The 23,861-nt window shown below is 38.9% G+C and overlaps 1 protein-coding gene across 2 annotated transcripts in view; it reads left to right on the top strand.

Moving 5' to 3' along the window:
• LOC123529586 (probable E3 ubiquitin-protein ligase makorin-1) overlaps positions 1-22,579 on the top strand; it is a 32,883-nt gene extending 10,304 nt beyond the window's left edge. For both annotated transcript variants that reach the window (XM_045309969.2, XM_053521274.1), the window contains exons 2-7: positions 3,885-4,010; positions 6,796-7,025; positions 7,901-8,127; positions 8,870-9,084; positions 9,846-9,956; positions 14,751-22,579. In XM_045309969.2, the coding sequence (XP_045165904.2) occupies positions 3,885-4,010; positions 6,796-7,025; positions 7,901-8,127; positions 8,870-9,084; positions 9,846-9,956; positions 14,751-15,069 (1,228 nt within the window). In that variant the 3' untranslated portion in view covers positions 15,070-22,579. The remainder of the gene's footprint in view (positions 1-3,884; positions 4,011-6,795; positions 7,026-7,900; positions 8,128-8,869; positions 9,085-9,845; positions 9,957-14,750) is intronic.
• Positions 22,580-23,861: the final 1,282 nt, after the last annotated feature.

Below are 23,861 nucleotides of genomic sequence, written 5' to 3' on the forward strand. Positions count from 1 at the left end.
ACCTTGATGATATCTAGGTCAGTTTCGAAACTGGGTCACGTGTGGTCAAAAACTAGGCCAGTAATAGAAAAACCTTGTGACCTCTCTAGAGGCCATATTTTTCATGAGATCTTCATGAAAATTAGTGAGAATGTTCACCTTGATGATATCTAGTAGGTCAAGTTCAAAACAGGGTCACATACCTTTGAAAACTAGGTCAAAGGTCAAATAATAGAAAAACCTTGTGACTTCTCTAGAGGCCATATTTTTCAATGGATCTTCATGAAAATTGGTCAGAATTTTTATCTTGATGATACATGTATCTAGGTCAAGTTCAAAACTGGGTCACATGAGCTCAAAAACTAGGTCACTATGTCAAATAATAGAAAAAACGACGTCATACTCAAAACTGGGTCATGTGGGAAGAGGTGAGCAATTCAGGACCATCACGGTCCTCTTGTTTAAAAATGGGGGCAACATATGCGGATTTCCATTGGGATGGAAGTGAACCTTCCTCCAGGGATTTCTGGAATATGACCTCAAGGATGGGAGATAGTTCTACAGAGAGTGTTTTAAGTATTATAGGCTTGATTTTGTCAGGACCACTGGCCTTATGGGGGTTCAGGTTGCTGAGAAGTTTCTCAATACCATTTGTACCTATCCTAATATCTGGCATAGTAGGGACTGTATTACCATCTGGGGTTAGTTTCATTTTACTGAGCGAGGCGAGGTTTAGTGGTGATTTGGGGCTAAAAACAGACTGAAACTGTTTGTTCAGTACTGTTGCCTTAGCTTGATCATCCAGATGGAGTTTATTTTCATACTTAAGGGGAAGGATAGAGGAAGATTCCTGTCTCGAGTGTTTAATGAGCGAGTACAGTTTCTTAGTATTTGGTTTATTTGGGAGTGAGGCATCAGTGTTATTTAGGTTTAGGATGTGCTCAAGATACTGGCTATAAGCCTCTTTGACCTTTTTCCGCACTAGATGCTTTAAGTCTAGAAATTTCTTTCGTCAGAAGATGAGCAGTTTTCTTAACCTTTTAAAAGCTTTTCCTCCTTCTGATTAGTTTCTTAATGTCCTGATGACCCATGAAGGTGATCTGTTATAGTGACTTTGGAAGAATTCATTTTTCTGTAAGTTGTTTAGGTATTTGAGAAATTTCTCAAACTCCTTCTTGTTTAGTGCGAGTATTTTACCTTCATTGGTCATAACCTGGTGTAGTCAATTAATACTGTTTTCTGCCATTTGCTTTTTATACAAGGGAATTGTTCGAGCTTCTGGTAACATATCCTTGCGGATGTATTGAACTTTTGTTTCTACTATATTAGATCACTGATGCCCAGTATGATGTTGACCTGATTTACTAGAGTTGGGTTTGTAGTAAGGAATAAGTCTAGAATATTATTTCCTCTAGTTGGTAAGTTGACCATTTGGGATAGGTTTGAATCATTAAATGTTTCAATAACCTGACGGTAGAAGGTTGTCCACAGTCGAAATTGACTCGCCCGTATTTTCAACATTAAAACCTGTATGAATCTGCCAGTAATTCATAATTGCAGACAGTAATCTACAGGTAGTATCAGAGGCAAACGTAATACAGCGCATTACTGTAACTGTGACTAAAAACGAGTTGCCAACACTTTTGCTTGTAAGTTGCATGCAAGTCTGAATTTAAGTCATGCCCAAGAGGCAGTTGAACATTTAACAGAAATGCTTGAAAGAAGCAAATTCAGGACTCATGAAACTTTCTGACTTGTACTCGCCGGTGTTGGATTTTGGTTTTTTGCCTTCAACTGTTGACTCCCGTTCTTGGTGGCAGACAAAAGTTGTAACAAGGTTTTGAAAAAATTGTTTACATTTTTGGTTTCTATTCACCGAGTTACCGTGTTCAAAATCATGCAAGGCCAGGACAAAGAACCAGTCAGAACTCTGAAAGAGATGCAAAATTTAGACCCATCGTATGGTTTTCCAAAACTGCAGTAAACGAGAGGCCCTCGGTGGGTTAAACATTTGTTTTGTACGTTTAATTATTTTATTACTCCATAAACTTGAAGCAACAGCATTTCTAAATTATTCTTCCCTTTTCTCATTTTAAACCTAAAAATTCGATGCTTATCTGCACATTTGACGTCGATGTCTGCGTAGTGGATGTTGTCGAGTACCCACATTGTAGTTGAAGTTGAAGTCCGCCATCAAAAAGTCCTGAGTCAGACATAGGATTTCACACCCCTGTTACCACTCGCCTTGTTTCTGACAGAATGTACATGTATATATATAGCTATGATAAGTCTTAAAAGTTAAATGCAGTAATACTGCCTTTAGATTATTGTATAAAAAATTTACACACTATAACTGGTGGTGGACGGATAGCTCAGTGGTTTGCACACTGGCCTTCCAATCCTGAGGTCGGGGGTTCGATCCCCGGCAGCTACTCTGGAATTTTCAGAAACGCTTTTCAGTGTTTCCCACCCAACTAGAGGTGTACTGGTCAGGAACCCAGGCAATCCTTGCGTGTATCAGTGCTATACACTGGGCACTATTCGCAACGAGCTAGGCTAAGTTAGCCGGACAAGCCTTATCTGATTTCTGATCTCTCTGTCGTGGGGGCTTTGTCTCACTCTGTCCCTCTGGTCAGATCGCTCTGTGTCTGTACTAGTCAAGGATGAATTATGCGCCCTGTGTGGCTGCATTGGAACTAAGTAAAGCGCCTTTGAACGTGAAATTGATCATGAAAAGGGCGCTATATAAATCTGGTATAATAATAATAACTGTTTACAGTGTTCCAAGGCATCACCATCTTTCAAAAAGAGTGCTTTGCCATCTGTGGGAACATCTTTGATGAGAAAATGTCCACATAAAATCCTGAAAGTAAGATCAGATGATAATTTTTGTCTCCCCACCCATCAGTTGACCCAAAGTGACCTGTACTCATCAGTATTTAGCACTACACAGTTTATCACTCTCACGTAACTACCCCAAGAGGTTGAACAGCATTAGGGTTCTATCAAAATGATATCTGCTGTGAGGCTGTTGTATGCCTAAAAGTTGTCTTTTCCTGTATCCAGGTTAATAATATTTGGGTACTCAGAATTAAAACCAAAATGATGCACTAGAGGCCACCATTTCATACTTGTATTTCAGAATGTTCCTGTGGGAGATCCCACCCACCCGCCCACTTTAAAATTCGAGATTTAACAGAATGACTTGGGCCTTTGCAGTGAAGTTGTCTCAGTTTCTACTGGTGTTCAGATTAATGAAATTTGGGTACTAATTGATCCCCCCAAAAATGCATCAGAGGCCACTTTGTCATACCTATTTTAAAATTTTCCAGGGAAGACCCCCTTACGGGAGGGAGTACCCCACTTTCAGGTGTCCATATTGACAATCACATGGGTGCTGTTGCTACAGCGGGTTGGCCTTTGAAGTGGTTTTGGCATACTAGTATTTGGTTTATATAAAACAAAAATAGTCATTATTTTCAGTAAACAAATAATATGTAAAAAAAACTCCGATATTTAAGGCTAAAAAATCCATTATTTTCATCTAAACCTAGTTGACAGCCTGAGGGCATGACTCTAAACTACTGTTAGGAATATATGCAAATTGCATGCAATCATAGAGAACATTAATTTTAGAATAAGTGCAGTGTACATAGACCATATTCTGCCTCTTACTTTTTGAGTTCTCTTCCTTTATTGAATGTCCATCACGATTGTGTGTCCGGTCCAAAAATTTGTTGTTTTATGGATGGATTTGACCAAACATTTACCCCCAAAAATGTTAAGGTCAAGGTCACAGACAATGACACTCCACTTTGAGGCATTCATCACATAATACTGACATAGATCTCTTGTTTGAAACTTAAATTGTATAAAATTAAGTGCCTTGTAACTCTGCATTCCAGGTACTTTGTACACGGAGCATGTAACAAGGGAGAGAACTGCAGATTTTCTCATGATCGGCAAGACAGAACCGACAATGTGTGCAAGTACTATCTAAAAGGCTGTTGCAGTTTTGCAGACAGATGCAGGTAAATAGTAGTGTGTGGACTTTTGTCAGAGAGAAATTACGTTTTGTTTTGTTGAATTTTAACCTTTAGCTTGCTGGAGGCAAGTGATTCTGCCTTTGCGACCAGTGCAGACCAAGGTCAGTCTGCACGTCTGTGCAGGCTGATCATGGTCTGCAACTGTTTGCTATTCAGTCAGTAAATTTTCAGTGACCACCCCTAAGAATAGTAAATGGTACTGCCCAAATTAAATGACAGATCAGCCCATTTTAGAAATTCAGCAGGGTAAAGATTAAGGAACACAGACACAACTGAGGTATTATGAGACTTTAAAATTTTAAGTTTTACTGATGGAGGAAGACCAGAAGTGTCCCTAAGGATATTATTGCAGGCACAGGTGGGTACCTGGGTAGAGCCACTGACCTTCTGCAAGCAAGCTGGGTGCCTTCTTTACAGGACCACCTGAGCTAGGCTCGAACCCACAGAAGTAAGGGGTAAGTGACTGGATGTCACAGACATGATTCACCTTAAAGGAACTAACCCACACATTTAAGGCAAAATACAATTTCTCAAAAAAAATCCGTAAAAAGTCAGTACACTGAAAGTGACTAATGGTATTAGTTTTTTGCAAGATATTATAAATAATGAAAAATATTGTGCAGAAAGTAGTAAACTGTTTATGAAAAAAATTACATTCTTCTTGCATTTTTACCAATATCTAACTTTTAATTTCATCCACTTTATGATTTTGCAGTGTCATATATACATTCTATGCCAAACTTGGTGGAAATGAACATGTTGAAAACCCAAACTGGTGGCAAGCAGTTTTAAGTCATGTGTAAATAGAAAGAATCTGTACTATGTCATAATGATATATATGTGAAATCTGGAATTAATTTCTGTCTGACATGTTCTATTCCACCGATTGAAACTATTGCCATTTCATTACAAAAATCCTTTTAAAATAAATTGTATAAGTAAATCAATTATTTAGTAGAAAAGTATTAAGGAAAGTGATTGATTAATTATGGACTGAAGATTTTATTATCAACAGAAATTATATTAACCTTTAGCCTGCTGGCGGCAAGTGATTCTGCCTTTGTGACCAGTGCAGACCAAGTCCGTGCAGGCTGATCATGGTCAGCACTGTTCGCTATTCAGTAGGTAAATTTTCACAATGGACACCCCTTCGAATAATAAATGGTACTGCCCAATTTGAATGATGGACCATTCCATTTTTGAAATTCAGCAGGCTCCATTTAGGAACCAGTAGTTACACAATACACAAAATAAGTGTGTTTGATAGATGAGAGGATGTTGAACCATTTGTCAGAAAAATTGTTAGAATTAGATGGCAGTTTACATGTAAAAAAAACTATTGTGCCTTCTGGCCATTTTGTCACTATGTCCATAACTTTGGCACTAATATTGAATGATGCTCCCTTTTTACATGTACTTCCAATTTCAAATTAAAGGTGTGAAGCACTTTTGCTCTATCTCAGTTATTACTAACTGGATTTGATTCAAACTTAAAAACATTTGTTCCACATTACCAGCAACATGATATTGCACATGGGGCATTATTCTGGCAGAAATATTGCATGAATTATGTCCCTTTTATACTTAAAGTTAATATTTTGAATCACTTTCATTCTATCTCTGTTATTACTAAATACATTTGACCCAGATTTAAACTAAATGTCCAGTATCACCATCCACATTTGAGTCATTAAACACTCCAGTGATAGCGTCGAAATAGTCAAATGCAATGTCTCCTATGACAGCTCATGTTTTCCCAAGTGTTGAAAAGAAGCAGACAAAATCAAGGTTCATTTGAAAATATCTGCAAATGTTAGGAGTTGCCTTGACTATAACTTCTTTTGCATTGAACAAGGGTAAGAAACATTTGTGCAAGCCGATAGTACAACATTGCTTATGTGCATACATGCCAGTAATGGAATGAAAAATTGAGCCGCACCATGAGAAAACCAACATAGTGCATTTGCGACCAGCATGGATCCAGATCAGCCTGGGCATCTGCGCAACACTTTCTCTAATTGCAATAGGCTTTGAAAGCGAAGAGCATGGATCCTGACCAGACTGCATGGATGCGCAGGCTGGTCTGGATCCATGCTGGTAGCAAATGCACTATGTTGGTTTTCTCATGAGCCGCACGCTCATACTGATTGCTGCAAAAATAGTAAAAAATGATATTAAGATTGAAATCAATCTGACTAAAGTACTTGATCTTCTAAACGAAGATCTGAGAACGACCCGTTCACATTCGTCTTCTGTATATTTTGGATTTCCATTATTGCTATTTTTATGTTATCCAATCAGACGACTTGTTCGATTGTCAAAGGATAAGAAGAAGATGCGGTTATTCCAGGACTCGAACCCGGGACCTCTCGTTTACAAAGCAAGTGGCCTACCGACTGAGCTAACTGGCTATCTGATACATTACGACATAAGAATTGTAAATATCAAAAGTCAATGCTACATGTAGATTTGCAAGATGTTGTAAGCTAGGCTCTGAATGGCTAGCGAAAGAGCCGTCAGAACGAGGCAATGAATAGGTCGTTTTCAGATCCTATGCGTAGCGTAATATAGGAGATGTACTTTAGTCAGATTGGATTGAAATGTGAAGAGCATCAAAGAATGAAAGAGTATAAATCATGTATCATGAAAATATGCTCAGTCAAAATATGCTGTGTCCCATAATTTATTTGTGACAGTCATATGTTCGATGACAGGGTTTACTTGTCATACGGCTCAGCTGTATTTCATTGAATTCCTTATTTATTTACAGATACGATCATGTCAAACAAAACGTAAATCAAACGAATGAAACAAAACAATCAAAACCAAGAGTTCATTGCCTTCCGCCGCTTAAAGACAATGCTGAACCAACCAATGGTATGGTGTCTTTGAAAAAGGTGCTTCACGGCAATGCAAACACACCAAAAACACCGAAACCTCCCGAGGACTGGGTTCATGCCACAGAATTTGTTCCTGGACAACCATATGTTTGCTCAACTAGTAAGTAAACTACAACTTTTGCTATGGGCCCCCATGGCCGAGTTGTTAATTTTTCCATATGCCAAAGACTGGAGTAGATTTAGATGTATAGTGAAAACTGTATCTCAAATTCCAAGGGCTGAGCAGTTTTCTGCGAGGTAGCTGAAAATTAAAAAAAAAACGTAAATATTAACCTTGTGCAAGTGTTTTCGCTTATTCTGCTGTCGTGACCTGTTATTAATGTACATGTATATATGACATAATATACTTTTAAAGGCGTTTTTTTCTCTCCATAGTTTCGTATTCAAAGAATAATAGTATGTTTAAGAAATCAGTTTGCTTCTAAAGAAATTGTAATTTTCAACTTTGATACCTTAAGTTGTAAATACACAGGTTTTTGACCAGCCTTTTTCAAATTTGCAAGGAGGGGTATATTGTTTTGCAGATGTTGGTTTGTCGGTCGGTCTGTAGACCAATCTTGTTGACATTTGTGAGATGTTCCATTTTGCCACTGGCAACAGGCTAGGAAAGCTTTGGCTTCCTGGAACTACGTCGGTCTATCCAACATATGCCGATGTGCAGTGGTCATGCGAGATCATATATTTTCTCAATTGAATTTAGAGACATCTAGAAATTTTTGATTATCACTAGTAAAAGTAGATTTATACCACAAGATAAATGTCACTGTCTGATTTGGGACTGACCACAATAGAAAATCAAGAATTAGAAATTTGTTCTCGTTTATTTGCAGCTCATATTGAAGGTATACGCTTGAGGTTTTGTTTAATCAAAAACCGGTGAGAAATTTTATTTTGCTGCTCACATGACCGGCACATCCCGAGTTTTGTGAAATGAATTGACCCCTTTGTATGTTAAATTTATGAAATTTGTTTCAGTTCCTTCTTCCTATGCCAGTGCTGCATCAAATGGCACAGAAACAAATGATGCCTTGCTGATAGAAGAGTCAGCAGAAAATCCTAGTCAATTACTATGTCCATTCTCCACCAATAAAGAGTGTCCATACGGTGAAGATTGTGAATATGTGCATGGTGATATCTGTGAATTATGCGGACATGCCGTCTTGTTGCCAGGAGATAAAAAACAAAATGAGGAACATAAAAAGGTGACACTGAAATGACCAGAAACATTTCATTCCATAGAAGAAATCATAAGAATATATTTCCTAAGGTTTTCTTGGAAATCCAGGTTTTTTTTATCTTATCAATAAAGAGTTTCAAGAATTAACTATCATAGAAATAATGAAATTAGTGAATATATTTGTTATCAGAACTTTATTTTGGGTGTATTTGGGCTTTTTATGCCCCCGAAGGGAGGCATATTAGTTTTCAACTGTCCGTTCGTTAGTTAGTTCGTTCGTTTGTCACAACGTTAACTTTTTGCATGAAGGCACTTTACTCGCAAACCACTGCACCAAGGACCTTCAAACTTCACGTGCTGATAGTACTTACTGAGTACACCACCCCTACTGACTTTGGGGTTACCAGGTCAAAGGTCAAGGTCACAGGGGCCAAAGTTAACTTTTTGCATGAAGGCACTTTACTCGCGAACCACTGCACCCAGGACCTTCAAACTTCACATGCTAATAGTACTAATTGAGTACACCACCCCTACTGACTTTAGGATCACCAAGTCAGAGGTCAAGGTCACAGGGGCCAATGTTAACTTTTTGCATGAAGGCACTTAACTCGTGAACCACTGCACCCAGGACCTTCAAACTTCACATGTAATACCTGTTTTAGCCAAAAACCGTGAAAGTTTATGCCAGAGAAGTTAAATGATTTTACAGTATTCAAGGAATATTTTCTGTGTATTCAAATATAACTTCTTGGCCTTTGTTATTACAGGAATGCGTACAGCGACACGAGCGAGATATGGAGCTATCTTTCGCAATAGCGCAAAGCAAGGATAAGCAGTGCGGTATATGTATGGACATAGTGCTTGATAAGGAACCCAAGTCAGAACGACGATTTGGGATCATGTCAGACTGTGTACACTGCTTCTGTTTAGCATGTATACGGAAGTGGAGAGCCTCAAAACAGTTTGATAGTAAAACAATCAGGTATGGTTTATACCTTGATAATACAGTAAAACCAGGACACTAACCAGCCACAGATAGTCCCTTAACTGACTAATGTTCACAGGTGGACTTTTTATGCCCCCCTTCAAAGAAGGAGGGATATAATATTGTTTTGCAGATGTCGGTAGGTCGGTTGGTGGGTATGTAGACCAATCCGTTTCCAGATGATAACTCAAGATTGCTTAGACCTAGGATCATATAGGGAGATTGATCATAACCAGCAGATGACCCCTATTGATTTTGAGATCAGTAGGTCAAAGGTCAAGGTCACAGTGGCCCGGAACAGTTGAACGGTTTCTGGATGGTAACTTGAGAACGCTTGGGCCAAGGATCATGAAAGTTGATAGGGAGGTTGGTCATGACCAGCAGACGACCCCTATTGATTTTGAGATCAGTAGGTCAAAGGTCAAGGTCACAGTGACCCGGAACAGTTTAACGGTTTCCGGATAATAACTCAAGGTCACATTGACACAGAACAGTAGAACTTTTGTGTACAGTGACCAAATAATTTCTGTTCCTTGTTCAATTACTGAATGCATCAAGGGGGGCATTTCGTGTTCTATGAGCTCTTGTTGTATGGAGGTTAGCTTAAAATAGTTGTATCCGAAAATTGTCATATCCAAAATTTGTTTCATTTATGTGACTACAGGTGAAGTTTTGTTTATTTGTAAATTCTGCTTCAAAGTTGTAATCTTAAGACAGTTTAAATGTTAGTTTTATTAGATGTTTTCTGTAATTTATAGGTCATGTCCAGAATGCAGAACACAGTCGGACTTTGTCACACCAAGTTCCTACTGGGTGGAAAACAAAGATGAGAAAATCAAACTTATTGAGGGATATAAGACAGCTTTAAGGTTTGTAATTGTTTATAACACACTTACCGTTTACTGAGCTCAAGGTTATAACACACTTACCGTTTACTGAGCTCAAGGTTATAACACACTTACCATTTACTGAGCTCAAGGTTATAACACACTTACCGTTTACTGAGCTCAAGGTTATAACACACTTATTGTTTACTGAGCTCAAGGTTATAACATTATAACACACTTACCGTTTACTGAGCTCAAGGTTATAACACACTTACCGTTTACTGAGCTCAAGGTTATAACACACTTACTGTTTACTGAGCTCAAGGTTATAACACACCGTTTACTGAGCTCAAGGCTATAACACACTTACCATTTCCTGAGCTCAAGGCTATAACACACTTACAGTTTACTGAGCTCAAGGTTATAACACACTTACCGTTTACTGAGCTCAAGGCTATAACACACTTACCATTTACTGAGCTCAAGGCTATAACACACTTACCGTTTACTGAGCTCAAGGTTATAACACACTTACCATTTACTGAGCTCAAGGTTATAACACACTTACCGTTTACTGAGCACAAGGTTATAACACACATACCATTTACTGAACATAAGGCTATAACACACTTACCATTTCCTGGGCTCAAGGTTATAACACACTTACCGTTTACTGAGCTCAAGGTTATAACACACTTACCGTTTACTGAGCTCAAGGTTATAACACACTTACCGTTTACTGAGCTCAAGGTTATAAACTGAGTTTGGAGACCAAAATTGCAATGTTTAACCCTTACCCTGCTAAATTTCGATAATGAATTTGACAAATGTCTATCTTTCAGTTAACAGGTCATGATGATCAGACTGCACGGATGTGCTGCACATGATCTGCACTGGTCGCAAAGGCAGAATCAATCGTGTCCAGCATGATAAGGGTTAAAATACTGTTAGCTCTCATTCCTGATCCTTTGGACCTAAGGCAATAGTTTTGAATATTTACCAGCAAGCCATTTAGTGTTTCATAAAATGACATGTTTTGATCTGTTGCTCCGTAATATCTCGGTTCTTGTAGTACTATAAACTGGATAATTTTTAAGTTTGATTTTTTCCCAGATATGTGCAAACAGTGTCACTAATTTAAGACAATTATTGTAAATATTAAGCTGCAGCATCTCAAAAAAAACAATAATGTAAAATCATTAATATTTGTGGGGGAATTAATTTTTATGGATATTATGGTGTGTCAATGCATGAAATAAAATGAGCTGCACCATGAGAAAACCAACATAGTGTGTTTGCGACCAGCATGGATCCAGATCAGCCTGCGCATCCGCGCAGTCTGGTAAGGATCCATGCTGTTCACTAACAGTTTCTCTAATTGCGATAGGCTTTGAAAGCGAACAGCATGGATCCTGACCAGACTGCATGGATGCGCATGCTGGTCTGGATCCATGCTGGGCACAAACACACTATATTGGTTTTCTCATGGCGCGGCTCAAATATCATTGATCAAGTTAAATTCCCATTCATTTTATCTTTGAAAGATGAAATCAGCGAATTCATATCCCTATGAAATAGCAGTTTTGGCCTAAACTACGAAATTTCATGACCACAAAATTAAATGATTTCACAGTAACAAGATACAAAGTGGGATTTCTTGACTATATGTGATATAGAAGTGAAACAGAAAATTCCAAGTCTAAATTATAATGTAAATTCTTCATTGAATAGACATGTATCTATTCTTAAAAAGAATTCACAAAATTAAAAAGATTGTAATATATATGCAAGATGAAACTGTTATTCCAGTGCTTTTTATGCCCCCGAAGGTGGGCATATTAAAATCGCTCTGTACGTGTCCATGTAAATTCATGTCCGGGCTGTAACACTGCCATCCAAAAAGGGGATTTTAAAATAACTTTGCATAAATGTTCACAATGAGATGACGTGTCATGCGCAAGAACCAGGCCCCTAGCTCCAAGGTCAAGGTCACAGAGGTTTAAAGCTCAACAGGGTCTGTTTCGTGTCCAGTCCATAACTCTGCCTTCCATGAAGGGATTTTAAAATAACTTGGCATAAATGTTTACCATAATGAGACGATGTCTCTTGCGCAAGACCCAGACCCCTAGCTCCAAGGTCAAGGTCACACTTAGAGGTTAAAGCTTAACTGGGTCTGTTTCGTGTCCAGTCCATAACTCAATCTGACTGAAGTACTTGATCTTCTAAACGAAGATCTGAAAACGACACATTCACATTCGTCTTCTGTATATTTTGGATTTCCAATATTGCTATTTTTATTTTCGCAAATCTATTTTTGTTTGAACCAATCAGACAACTTGTGAATGTCAAAGAGTAAGAAAAAGTTTTAATTAATCCAGGGCTCGAACCTGGGACCTCTCGTTTACAGCGCAAGTGCCCTACCGACTGAGCTAAACGGCTATCTGAAATCTTTCGACATAAAACTTGTTGATATCGAAACTCAAGGCTTTATAAAGCTTACAGAATGCTGTAAGGTAGCTTTTGATTGGCTAGCGGAAGGGTTGTCAGAACGAGGCCATCAATAGCTCGTTGTCAGATCCTATGCATAGCGTAATAGGAGATGTACTTTAGTCAGATTGGTCCATAACTCTGCCTTCCATGAAGGGATTTTAAAATAACTTGGCATAAATGTTTACCATAATGAGACGATGTGTCTTGCGCAAGACCCAGACCCCTAGCTCCAAGGTGAAGGTCACACTTAGAAGTCAAAGCTTAACAGGGTCTGTTTTGTGTCCGGTTCATAACTCTACCATTCATCAAGGGATTTTAAAATTACTTGGCATAAATATTTCCAATAATGAGACGATGTGTCATGTTCAAGATCCAGTTCCCTAGCTCTCAGGTCAAGGTCACACTTAGAGGTTAAAGGTTAACATGGTCTGTTTCTTGTCCGGTCCATAACTCTGCCATCGATGAAGGGATTTTAAAATTACTTTGCATAAATGTTCCCTATAATGAGATGACATGTCTTGCTTAATGTTCAGACCCCAAGGTCAAGGTCACAGTTAGAAGTCAAAGGTTAACATGGTCTGATTCTTGTCTGGTCCATAACTCTGCCATTTATCAAGGGATTTGAAAATAATTACACAAATGTTAACCATATTGAGGTGTGTCGCAGTTATGACCCGGGTCTCTCAGGTCAAGGTCAAGGTCACAAAATGATTCTTACCTAAACTATTCTGGCATACTTTGTGCCGACAACTGTAGCATTCTTGAGCACGATTTGGGGGTCATTTGTCACTAATAGTAACAGCTATTCTGGCATACTTTGTGCCGACAACTGTAGCATTCTTGAGCACGCTTTGGGGGGCATTTGTCACTAATAGTAACAGCTTATGTTTTTGGTTTTTTTGGGCAATTTTTCAGCCCCATTCTCCTCTCCAAAAAGAATGTTTTTCCCCCATTCTTGACAAAAATTCCCTCTACATATTCTAGTCAAAACTCTTAGTAGATTTACATAATTAATTATGTAAACCATGTGTAGAGCAGAAGGCAATATGCTTAAATGTCATTTTTGTCAAGCCTGCTTGCGGAAGCTAAATGGCTGTTCGGTGTATGTGCGTCAGAGCGTGCGTGCGTCCATCCGGATTTGTTTGTCCGGACCATAACTTTGACATGCATGGAGCAACCTTGGTTATATTTGGCATGAATGTTAACTCCAGTGAGACCGAGTGTCATGCCAAACCCCAGGTTCCTATCTCAAAGGTCAAGGTCACAGTTGGAGGTCAATGGTCATGTCAGATCTTGTCCGGCCCATAACTTTGACATGCATTGAGGAATCTTGTTTATATTTGGCATGAATGTTAACCTCAGTGAGACGGAGTGTCAGTGGGCAGACCCCAGGTTCCTATCTCAAAGGTCAAGGTCACAGTTGGAAGTCAAAGGTCATGTCTGATCCATAACTTTGACATGCATTGAGGAATCTTTTTTATATTTGGCATGAATGTTAACCTCGGTGAGATGGAGTGTCATGCACAAACCCCAGGTTCCTATCTCAAAGATCAAGGTCACAGTTGGAGGTCAAAGGTCATGTCCGATCTTGTCCGGCTCATAACTTTGATATGCATTGTTTATATTTGGCATGAATGTTTAACTCAATGAGATGGACTCTATCTGAAAGGTCAAGGTCAAAGTTAGGGGTCAACGGGTGGGCTCGACATGTTGCCCATGGGCATCTAGTCGTTTTGACTGTCACATACTGGTATTTATTAAAAATATTGTTTTTGCGATTTTTCCACTATTTTCGTCATTACGTCACATCACGATGGCCCTACCACCATTCCCCCCCAAAATGGGAAACTGTTCTCATGTATTGATATGTTCAGTTGTTACATTACAGAAAGTGAAATACTGCAAAATCATTAATATGGGATTTGATTTGGGTTTTAACCCCGTTTTTCGAAGTATTTCAGTTATATTATGGCGGGCAGTGGCCTAACCAGTGTTCCAGGATTCTTTACCAGTACAAATCTGTTCTCCACAAGTAACTACCAAACTTCCCCACATGAATCTGAGGTGAGGACGCATGATTGCAGACACAATGACTTTTATCAGCCATCACAGAGAACCTACGCTTGGCCCAAGGATCAAACTCACAACCCCGAAATCCGTAGATTTGTGCTCTCTCTGTTGAGCTAAGCGCCTAAATCCCAAGAAACCTTAAAATTCCCTTTCTATTAATGAATAAAGATTTGAAACCCGCTGTGGCATAGCTTTTTAGGTAAAAGCTTAAAATTTTATGTCAACAGAATTAAACTGTTTAACAATTAATTTTTACTGACAGATTTCTCATTTCAGCCAAAAGCCATGCAAATATTTTGATGAAGGCCGAGGCGAATGCCCTTTTAATGACAGCTGTTTTTACCTGCACTTGTTGCCTGATGGCTCCAAACCTCCTCCCTCATTTAGAAGGCATAGAAGCCGTAGACGTCACAACGCAGATGGTGAACTTGATTTAGAGACTAACATTTTTCTCTGGGACTTTTTCGAAGAGCGACAAGGTCGCTTAGATAGCCTGTTGGAAATACTTGAGGACGATTTTGCGGCTTTATTGTTCAGTTTGAATTTCTCAACAGATTCTGATGAGGATAGCGATGACACTTTGGAGTTTTTATAGGAAGTTTGGTTTATAAGCAGTAGTAAAGAATTTTTTCCAGTTGATGTAGTGATTTTTTGTCCGTCTCAAATTTGCATGAATTTTTCTTTATTGGTGAAAAGTCAAATCCTTATGAAAGGATTTTTCAAACAAAATTTGAACCAGGTGAAATATCATGCACATTCTAGTACAAATGCTTTTGGTACATGTGCCAAGGATATATAAACTGATCTGAGAACCAGTCTTGTGTTGCAACGATTTTCATTGGTCAGTTTCAGGATCAAGCCTTCAACCAATCAGATGCTGGAATTTTTAGACTGGTCGCAAAATCCTACCCTGACCATCCAAGGTTATAAAGAAGTCTGAATACCAGTCTATAAACTCCAGCATCTTACTGACCATTTCCTAGCACAGACTTGAAATTGACCGGTCGCAAGGCTGCTTTCAAGACTGATCTTCTCAGTTTCATAACCCATGAAGCTGGTCCAGCTTTCACTTACATTCTGAAACTAATACTGTTCACACCAAAACAATTCTGTCAATAATAATGAGTGAATACTACCAACTTCTAATATGAATTGATCCGTCACATATTTTGCAAAAACAAAAGAATTTGAATTTTCAATATTTCTAAATGACCTTATTCTGATTCAAGAATAATGAGAATGATAGCGTTAGTTGGACCTGTCTTGTGGCAGCAGTCTTTTTCCAGATGGATGGTATTGTGCTATTTTTAGCTCACCTGTCACATAGTGACAAGGTGAGCTTTTGTGATCACCCTTCGTCCGTTGTCTGTGCGTCCGTCCGTGCATGCGTCCGTCCGTCCGTCAACAATTTCTTGTCTGCACGATAGATGTTTCATTTATGATTTTATTTTTACCAAACTTGCACAAAACTTGTATCACCATTAGGTCTCGTTTCCTTTCTTGAACTGGCCAGATTCCATTATGGGTTCCAGAGTTATGGCCCCTGAAAGGGCCAGAATTAGCTATTTTGACCTTGTCTGCACAATAGCAGCTTCATTTATGATTTGATTTTAACCAAACTTGCACACAACTTGTGTCACCATAAGGTTTTGGTTCCTTTCTTGAACTGGCCAGATTCCATTATGAGTTCCAGAGTGATGGCCCCTGAAAGGGCCAGAATTAGCTATTTTGACCTTGTCTGCACAATAGCAGCTTCATTTATGATTTTATTTTAACCAAACTTGCACACAACTTGTGTCACCATAAGATCTTGGTTCCTTTCTTGAACTGGCCAGATCCCATTATGAGTTCCAGAGTGATGGCCCCTGAAAGGGCCAGAATTAGCTATTTTGACCTTGTCTGCACAATAGCAGCTTCATTTATGATTTGAATTTAATCAAACTGGCACACAACTTGTATCACCATAAGGTCTCGTTTCCTTTCTTGAACTGGCCAGATCCCATAATGGGTTCCACAGTTATGGCCCCTGAAAGGGCCAAAATTAGCTATTTTGACCTTGTCTGCACAATAGCAGCTTCATTTATGATTTGATTTTAACCAAACTTGCACACAACTTGTATCACCACAAGATCTTGGTTCCTTTCTTCAACTGGCCAGATTCCTTTATGGGTTCCTAGGGGGGCTTGGGCAGTGTTGCATTTTCCATTACTGCTCATGAACAGACTCAGTCAAACGGAGTCTGCAATTTTCACTGTTTGCCTTGTTTTCGGTGCTTCGGAGGGATCTACTTTCCAGATTTTACTCCAGAGTTATGGCCCCTTAAGGTCCAGAATGTGCTATTTTGGCTTTTGCAGCCATATAGAGACATCATTTATGGTTTGAATTGATACAAACTTCCAAAATATCTTCAACAAAAAGAAATCTTGGATTCCATGACGAATCTGTCAGATCCAATCGTAGGTTCCAGAGGTATTTTTTGTATCTGATTATCTCCCCTGATCATAATAAAAATGGATTTATATCGGTAACTACTTATTGGACTTATTTGAAATTTCATTATTGTCATTAGTTGGACTGAGACAATCAGGGTAGGTAACTATGGACTAATTTTATGTCAAATTACCTCCCTTTATTTCAAATTAAAATGGGTATATCTCCGTAACTAATGAAGATACTGATCTGAAATTTCATTTATGTCAACAGATGGACTTGGACAATGAGTGAAGATACATATTGACTGAATTTATGACAAATTACCTCCCTTTATTTTTTATCTAAATGAATACACCTTAGCAGCTTCTAATGAGATTGGTTTGAAACGTTATTTATGTCTTCCATGGTAAGAAATAGTCATATTAGATAACACTTGATTAAACACTTATCGAGATGAATACTTTACTAATATATTGTTGTATAGGCTTGTACTTTGTATCTTCTGCATGCATATACCAATGCATGATTACCTCCCTTGATTTTAATAAAAATGGATTTATCTAAGTAAATATTTATAGTACCCATTTGAAATTTCATTATTGTCTTTAGTTGGACTGAGGCAATCGGAGTAAATAGCTATTGACTGATTTTATGTCAAATTACCTCCCATTGTTTCAAATTAAAGTGGGTGTATCTCAGTAACCGATGAAGATACTGATTTGAAATGTCATTTGTGCCATCAGATGGACTCTGACAATCAGGGTAGATAACTTTTGAATAAATTTATGACAAATTATCTCCCTTTATTTTATGTAAACGAATATATATCAGCAGCATCTAATGAGATTGGTTTTAAATGTTATTCAAGTCTTCCAGGGTAAGGAATAGTCATGTTAGTACAAAAATGCAGCATTTGAGCCTAGGACCCTCAAACTTAGTATGGAAATTGGCTCTGACTAGGTCAAAAGGGAATGTTATAAGAAAATGTTTATCCTGATGTGTATGCCTATGTGCTCTATGTCAAAACTTGATCATATCATTTTGAGCAATGGTATTCAGGTGAGCGATACAGGGCCATCATAGCCCTCTTGTTGTTGAAATTTTATAAAATCTGAGTTTTCGACATTTGTTAAGCTGATTTAAGCAGGTTAAGTGATCCCTGCCCATTTTCGTTATGTTTCTCGTGTTTGGATGGCTCGAGACTTCTAGCGAACAGTGTTTTACTGTATTAGCCACCCACACAGCTCTAACCTCAATGTTGAAAGAATTTGATTTGTTACTTCACAATTTTCCGTCCACGTTTCTGTCAGTCCAGTGCATTAAGTTTTTTTTTTTCATTGATAAAGCCTCCAATAGTATTTTGTGCTTTGTTTAAAGATGGTACAACTATAAAGCAGTATCAGGACTAGTTGTGGAAGTTGTTGGGAAGTTGACCACCAACTCATAGCTTTGAATATTTTTATGACCCCGAAGGGAGGCATTAGTTTTCAACTGTCCGTCCGTTAGTTCGTTAGTCACAACGTTAATTTTTTGCATGAAGGCACTTAACTTGCGAACCACTGCAACCAGGACCTTCAAACTTCACACGCTGATAGTACTTATTGAGTGTACCACCCCTACTGACTTTGGGGTCACCAGGTCAAAGGTCAAGGTCACAGGGGCCAACGTTAACTTTTTGCTTGAAGGCACTTTACTTGCGAACCATTGCACCCAGGACCTTCGAACTTCACATGCTGATAGTACTTATTGAGTACACCACCCATAATGACTTTGGGGTCACCAGGTCAAAGGTCAAGGTCACAGGGGCCAACGTTAACTTTTTGCATGAAGGCACTTTACTCGCGAACCACTGCACCCAGGACCTTCAAACTTCACATGCTGATAGTACTTATTGAGTACACCACCCCTAATGACTTTGGGGTCACCAGGTCAAAGGGGCCAACGTTAGCTTTTTGCATGAAGGCATTTTACTCGTGAACCACTGCACCCAGGACCTTTAAACTTCACTTGCTGATAGTACTTATTGAGTACACCACCCCTACTGACTTTGCGGTCACCAGGTCAAAGGTCAAGGTCACAGGGGCCAACGTTAACTTTTTGTTTGAAGGCACTTTACTCGCGAACCACTGCACCCAGGACCTTCAAACTTCACATGCTGATAGTACTTATTGAGTACACCACTCCTACTGACTTTGGGGTCACCAGGTCAAAGGTCAAGGTCACAGGGGCCAACGTTAACTTTTTGCATGAAGGCACTTTACTTGCGAACCATTGCACCCAGGACCTTCGAACTTCACATGCTGATAGTACTTATTGAGTACACCACCCATAATGACTTTGGGGTCACCATGTCAAAGGTCAAGGTCACAGGGGCCAATGTTAACTTTTTGCATGAAGGCACTTTACTCGCGAACCACTGCACCCAGGACCTTCAAACTTCACATGCTGATAGTACTTATTGAGTACACCACCCCTAATGACTTTGGGGTCACCAGGTCAAAGGGGCCAACGTTAGCTTTTTGCATGAAGGCACTTTACTCGTGAACCACTGCACCCAGGACCTTTAAACTTCACTTGCTGATAGTACTTATTGAGTACACCACCCCTACTGACTTTGCGGTCACCAGGTCAAAGGTCAAGGTCTCAGGGGCCAACGTTAACTTTTTGTATGAAGGCACTTTACTCGCGAACCACTGCACCCAGGACCTTCAAACTTCACATGCTGATAGTACTTATTGAGCACACCACTCCTACTGACTTTGGGGTCACCAGGTCAAAGGTCAAAGTCACAGGGGCCAACATTAACTTTTTGCATGAAGGCACTTTACTCGCGAACCATTTCACCCAGGACCTTCAAACTTCACATGCTGATAGTACTTATTGAGTACACCACTCCTACTGACTTTGGGGTCACCAGGTCAAAGGTCAAGGTCACAGGGGCCAACGTTAACTTTTTGCATGAAGGCACTTTACATGCGAACCACTTCACCCGGGACCTTCAAACTTCACATGCTGATAGTACTTATTGAGTACACCACCCCTACTGACTTTGGGGTCACCAGGTCAAAGGTCAAGGTGCTGCGGGGGCATTTGTCACCATTAGTGACAGCTCTTGTTTTCTTGGTAAAAAATGGTAGGAATAGAAAGTATCAAATGTTAGTGTCGGTATTATGAATGTTTTTGGATTGATTGGTGACAGATTTATGGGACCTTGAACATTTTTAGCTCGACTATTAGCTCGACTATAAGAAGTATGGAGAGCTGTCCTACTCGACCCGGCATCCTTCCGCGTCCGCACCTTGGTTAAAGTTTTATTGCACTTTCTCTTTATCTCTGTAATTACTTGATGGATGTTTCAAACTTAAAATAGTTATTCAACATCATCACCCACATCATATGGCACAAAGCCCATAACTCTTGGACCTTTGACATTGAAACTTCAAAGATTGTCTGTGGTCAGTAGTTGATCCTTAAACGTTTGGGTTTAATGATGGCAGTAACTTCGAGGCTGAAAAAAGTTTCCAGTCAATTAATATTTGGGCCGAAGATTGTCGAGGATTGTAGCATTACAATGTGGTCAGTAGATGACTCCTATTGATTTTGGGTTCAGGAGGCCATAGGCCACAGAGACCTTGAACCTTGAAACAGTTTCTGATCCATAACTATAGAAAGATTGGGCCTACAGCCATCTCACTAAATGCTGATGCCTGTGGCAAGGATCGTTAATTGATTCAAATGTTCTAGTCCTTGCCTATAGTTAAAATTAATATGGTGCTTTTGTGATCGCGCGGTGTCCTTCGTTTGTGCGTGCGTGCGTCCTTAAACTTTTGCTTGTGACCACTCTAGAGGTCACATTTTTCATGGGATCTTTATGAAAGTTGGTCAGAATGTTCATCTTGATGATATCTAGGTCAAGTTCAAAACTGGGTCACGTGCCTTCAAAAACTAGGTCAGTAGGTCTAAAAATAGGAAAACCTTGTGACCTCTCTAGAGGCCATATATTTCACAAGATCTTCATGAAAATTGGTCAGAATGTTCACCTTGATGATATCTAGGTCAAGTTTGAAACTGGATCACGTGCCATCAAAAACTAGGTCAGTAGATCAAATAATAGAAAAACCTTGTGACCTCTCTAAAGGCCACATTTTTCATGGGATCTGTATGAAAGTTGGTCTGAATGTTAATCTTGATGATATCTAGGTCAAGTTCGAAACTGGGTCACGTTCGGTCAAAAACTAGGTCAGTAGGTTTAAAAATAGAAAAACTTTGTGACCCTCTAGAAGCCATATATTTCATGAGATCTTCATGAAAATTGGTCAGAATGTTCACCTTGATGATATCTAGGTCATGTTTGAAAGTGGGTCACTTGCCTTCAAAAACTAGGTCAGTAGGTCAAATAATAGAAAAATCTTGTGACCTCTCTGGAGGCCATATTTTTCATGGGATCTGTATGAAAGTTGGTCTGAATGTTCGTCTTGATGATATCTAGGTCAAGTTCGAAATTGGGTCACGTGCCTTCAAAAACTAGGTCAGTAGGTCAAATAATAGAAAAACCTTGTGACCTCTCTAAAGGCCATATTTTTCAAGGGATCTGTATGAAAGTTGGTCTGAATGTTCATCTTGATGATACCTAGGTCAGGTTCGAAACAGGGTCATGTGAGGTCAAAAACTAGGTCAGTAGGTCTAAAAATAGAAAAACCTTGTGACCTCTCTAGAGGCCATCCTTATGAATGGATCTCCATAAAAATTGGTCATAATGTTCACCTTGATGATATCTAGGTCAAGTTCGAAATTGGGTCACGTGCCTAAAAAAACTAGGTCAGTAGGTCAAATAATAAAAAAACCTTGTGACCTCTCTGGAGGCCATACTTTTCATGGGATCTGTATGAAAGTTGGTCTGAATGTTCATCTTGATGATATCTAGGTCAAGTTTGAAACTGGGTCAACTGCGGTCAAAAACTAGGTCAGTAGGTCTAAAATTATTAAAATCTTTTGACCTCTCTAGAGGCCATATTTTTCAATGGATCTTCATGAAAATTGATCTGAATGTTCACCTTGATAATATCTAGGTCAAGTTCAAAACTGGGTCACATGAGCTCAAAAACTAGGTCACTATGTCAAATAATAGATAAAACGACGTCATACTCAAAACTGGGTCATGTGGGAAGAGGTGAGCGATTCAGGACCATCATGGTCCTCTTGTTTATCCTTTACCGTGTATAATACAAAAGTGCTAGAGTTTTTCAGTGTTGTTTTTCTCTGTATATAATTTAGGCCAATATTGTTGTTTACTAGAGACCGTCTTTGCATATCAGAGTAATAATGTAGTCTATTTGAGTAATAGTGTTGCGACAGGTTGAATTTCTCTAAACATATACTGTGAAATTTTAATTTCTTGGGCATAGAATTTCGTGGTTTTGGCCAAAATAGCTATTTCATGCGGATATCAATTTGTATGTTTTTATCTTTGAACATAAAATGCATGGAAATTTTACTGGTTCATTAGGATTTAATTTTGAGGATTCACACAACCACGAAGTCCACAAAAATTTGTCCCCCACGAATATTAATTATTTCACAGCGTATGATGTAAAGCTTCTGTGATAATGTAGTAGAATGAAGTTTCAAGCACGTTAATAAAAGCTGGTAAATAAATAAATAATAGCATTGATTAGTTGTGTTGTGTTTTCCATGTCATCAGCCAACTCCTGAATTGTGTATTTGCCTCATCCCTATCCCAGTACAAAACACCCAACCCCTTCCAAATTCAAGGATGACATTCATTTTTAGCTCGGATATATGGAGAGCTATCCTACTCGACCGGATTTCGACGTTGGTTCGGCATCCACGCCTTTGTTAAAAGTTTTGATGCATTTTCTCTTTATCTGTAATTACTTGATTCCTTCAAACTTAAAATAGCTTCATAATCATCACCAATATTATATGGCACATAACTCTTTTACTAATATGAATTATCCCCTTTTCACTTCAGATTAAAATTTTAGTGCATTCAGTCTACTGGTAATTCTGTTATTACTGAAAGGATCTGATTCAAACTTATTTAGTTGTCCCACATCATGACACAAGGTCCATAACTCTGGCAATTTTTTATGAATTATGCCCCCTTTCTACTTATAATTTTAGGTTAATTTTGATGCATTTTCATTATTTCTCAAGTTTTTACAGAAGGGATTTGATTCAAACTAATGTTCCAAATCATCTTCCACAACATACACAATGGTCATAACTATGGCAACAGTATTTTATGAATTATCCCCCTTTTTACCTAAGTTTTGATGCACTTTTACCCTGTTATTACCAAATGGATTTGGTTCAAACTTAAAATAGTTCTTCCACAACGGCATCCTTGTCACAGGACACATTTCATGAATTATGTCCCCTTTTGAATACAATTTCAGTTTGATTTTGAAGCTTTTTATGCCCCCACTTTTAGGGGGGGGCATATAGATTTGCCCGTGTCCGTCCATCCGTCCTTCCTCCATCCGTCTTCCGTTCGTCTGTCCTTCCGAGAATGTTGTGTCGCACGTAGCTCCAAAAGTATTTGATATAGTCACAAAACTTTACAGGAATGTTGGTCAGCATGTGTAGTTGTGCACCTGGGGTTTCGCGTCCGTATTCATTCAGTCGTGTAGGAGTTATGGCCCCTGACTTTGTAAAAATTGGTCATTTTAATGTTGTGTCGCGCCTAGCTCCAAAAGTATTTGACCTAGAGTCACAAAACTTTACAGGAATGTTGGTCAGCATGTGTAGTTGTGCACCTGGGGTTTTGCGTCTGGATTCATTCAGTTATGTAGTAGTTATGGCCCCTGATTTAGTAAACAAGAGGACCATGATGGTCCTGAATCGCTCACCTCTTCCCACATGATCCAGTTTTGAGTATGACGTCGTTTTTTCTATTATTTGACATAGTGACCTAGTTTTTGAGCTCATGTG

This window comes from Mercenaria mercenaria, chromosome 13 (genome assembly GCF_021730395.1).
Source record: "Mercenaria mercenaria strain notata chromosome 13, MADL_Memer_1, whole genome shotgun sequence".
NCBI lineage: Eukaryota > Metazoa > Mollusca > Bivalvia > Venerida > Veneridae > Mercenaria > Mercenaria mercenaria.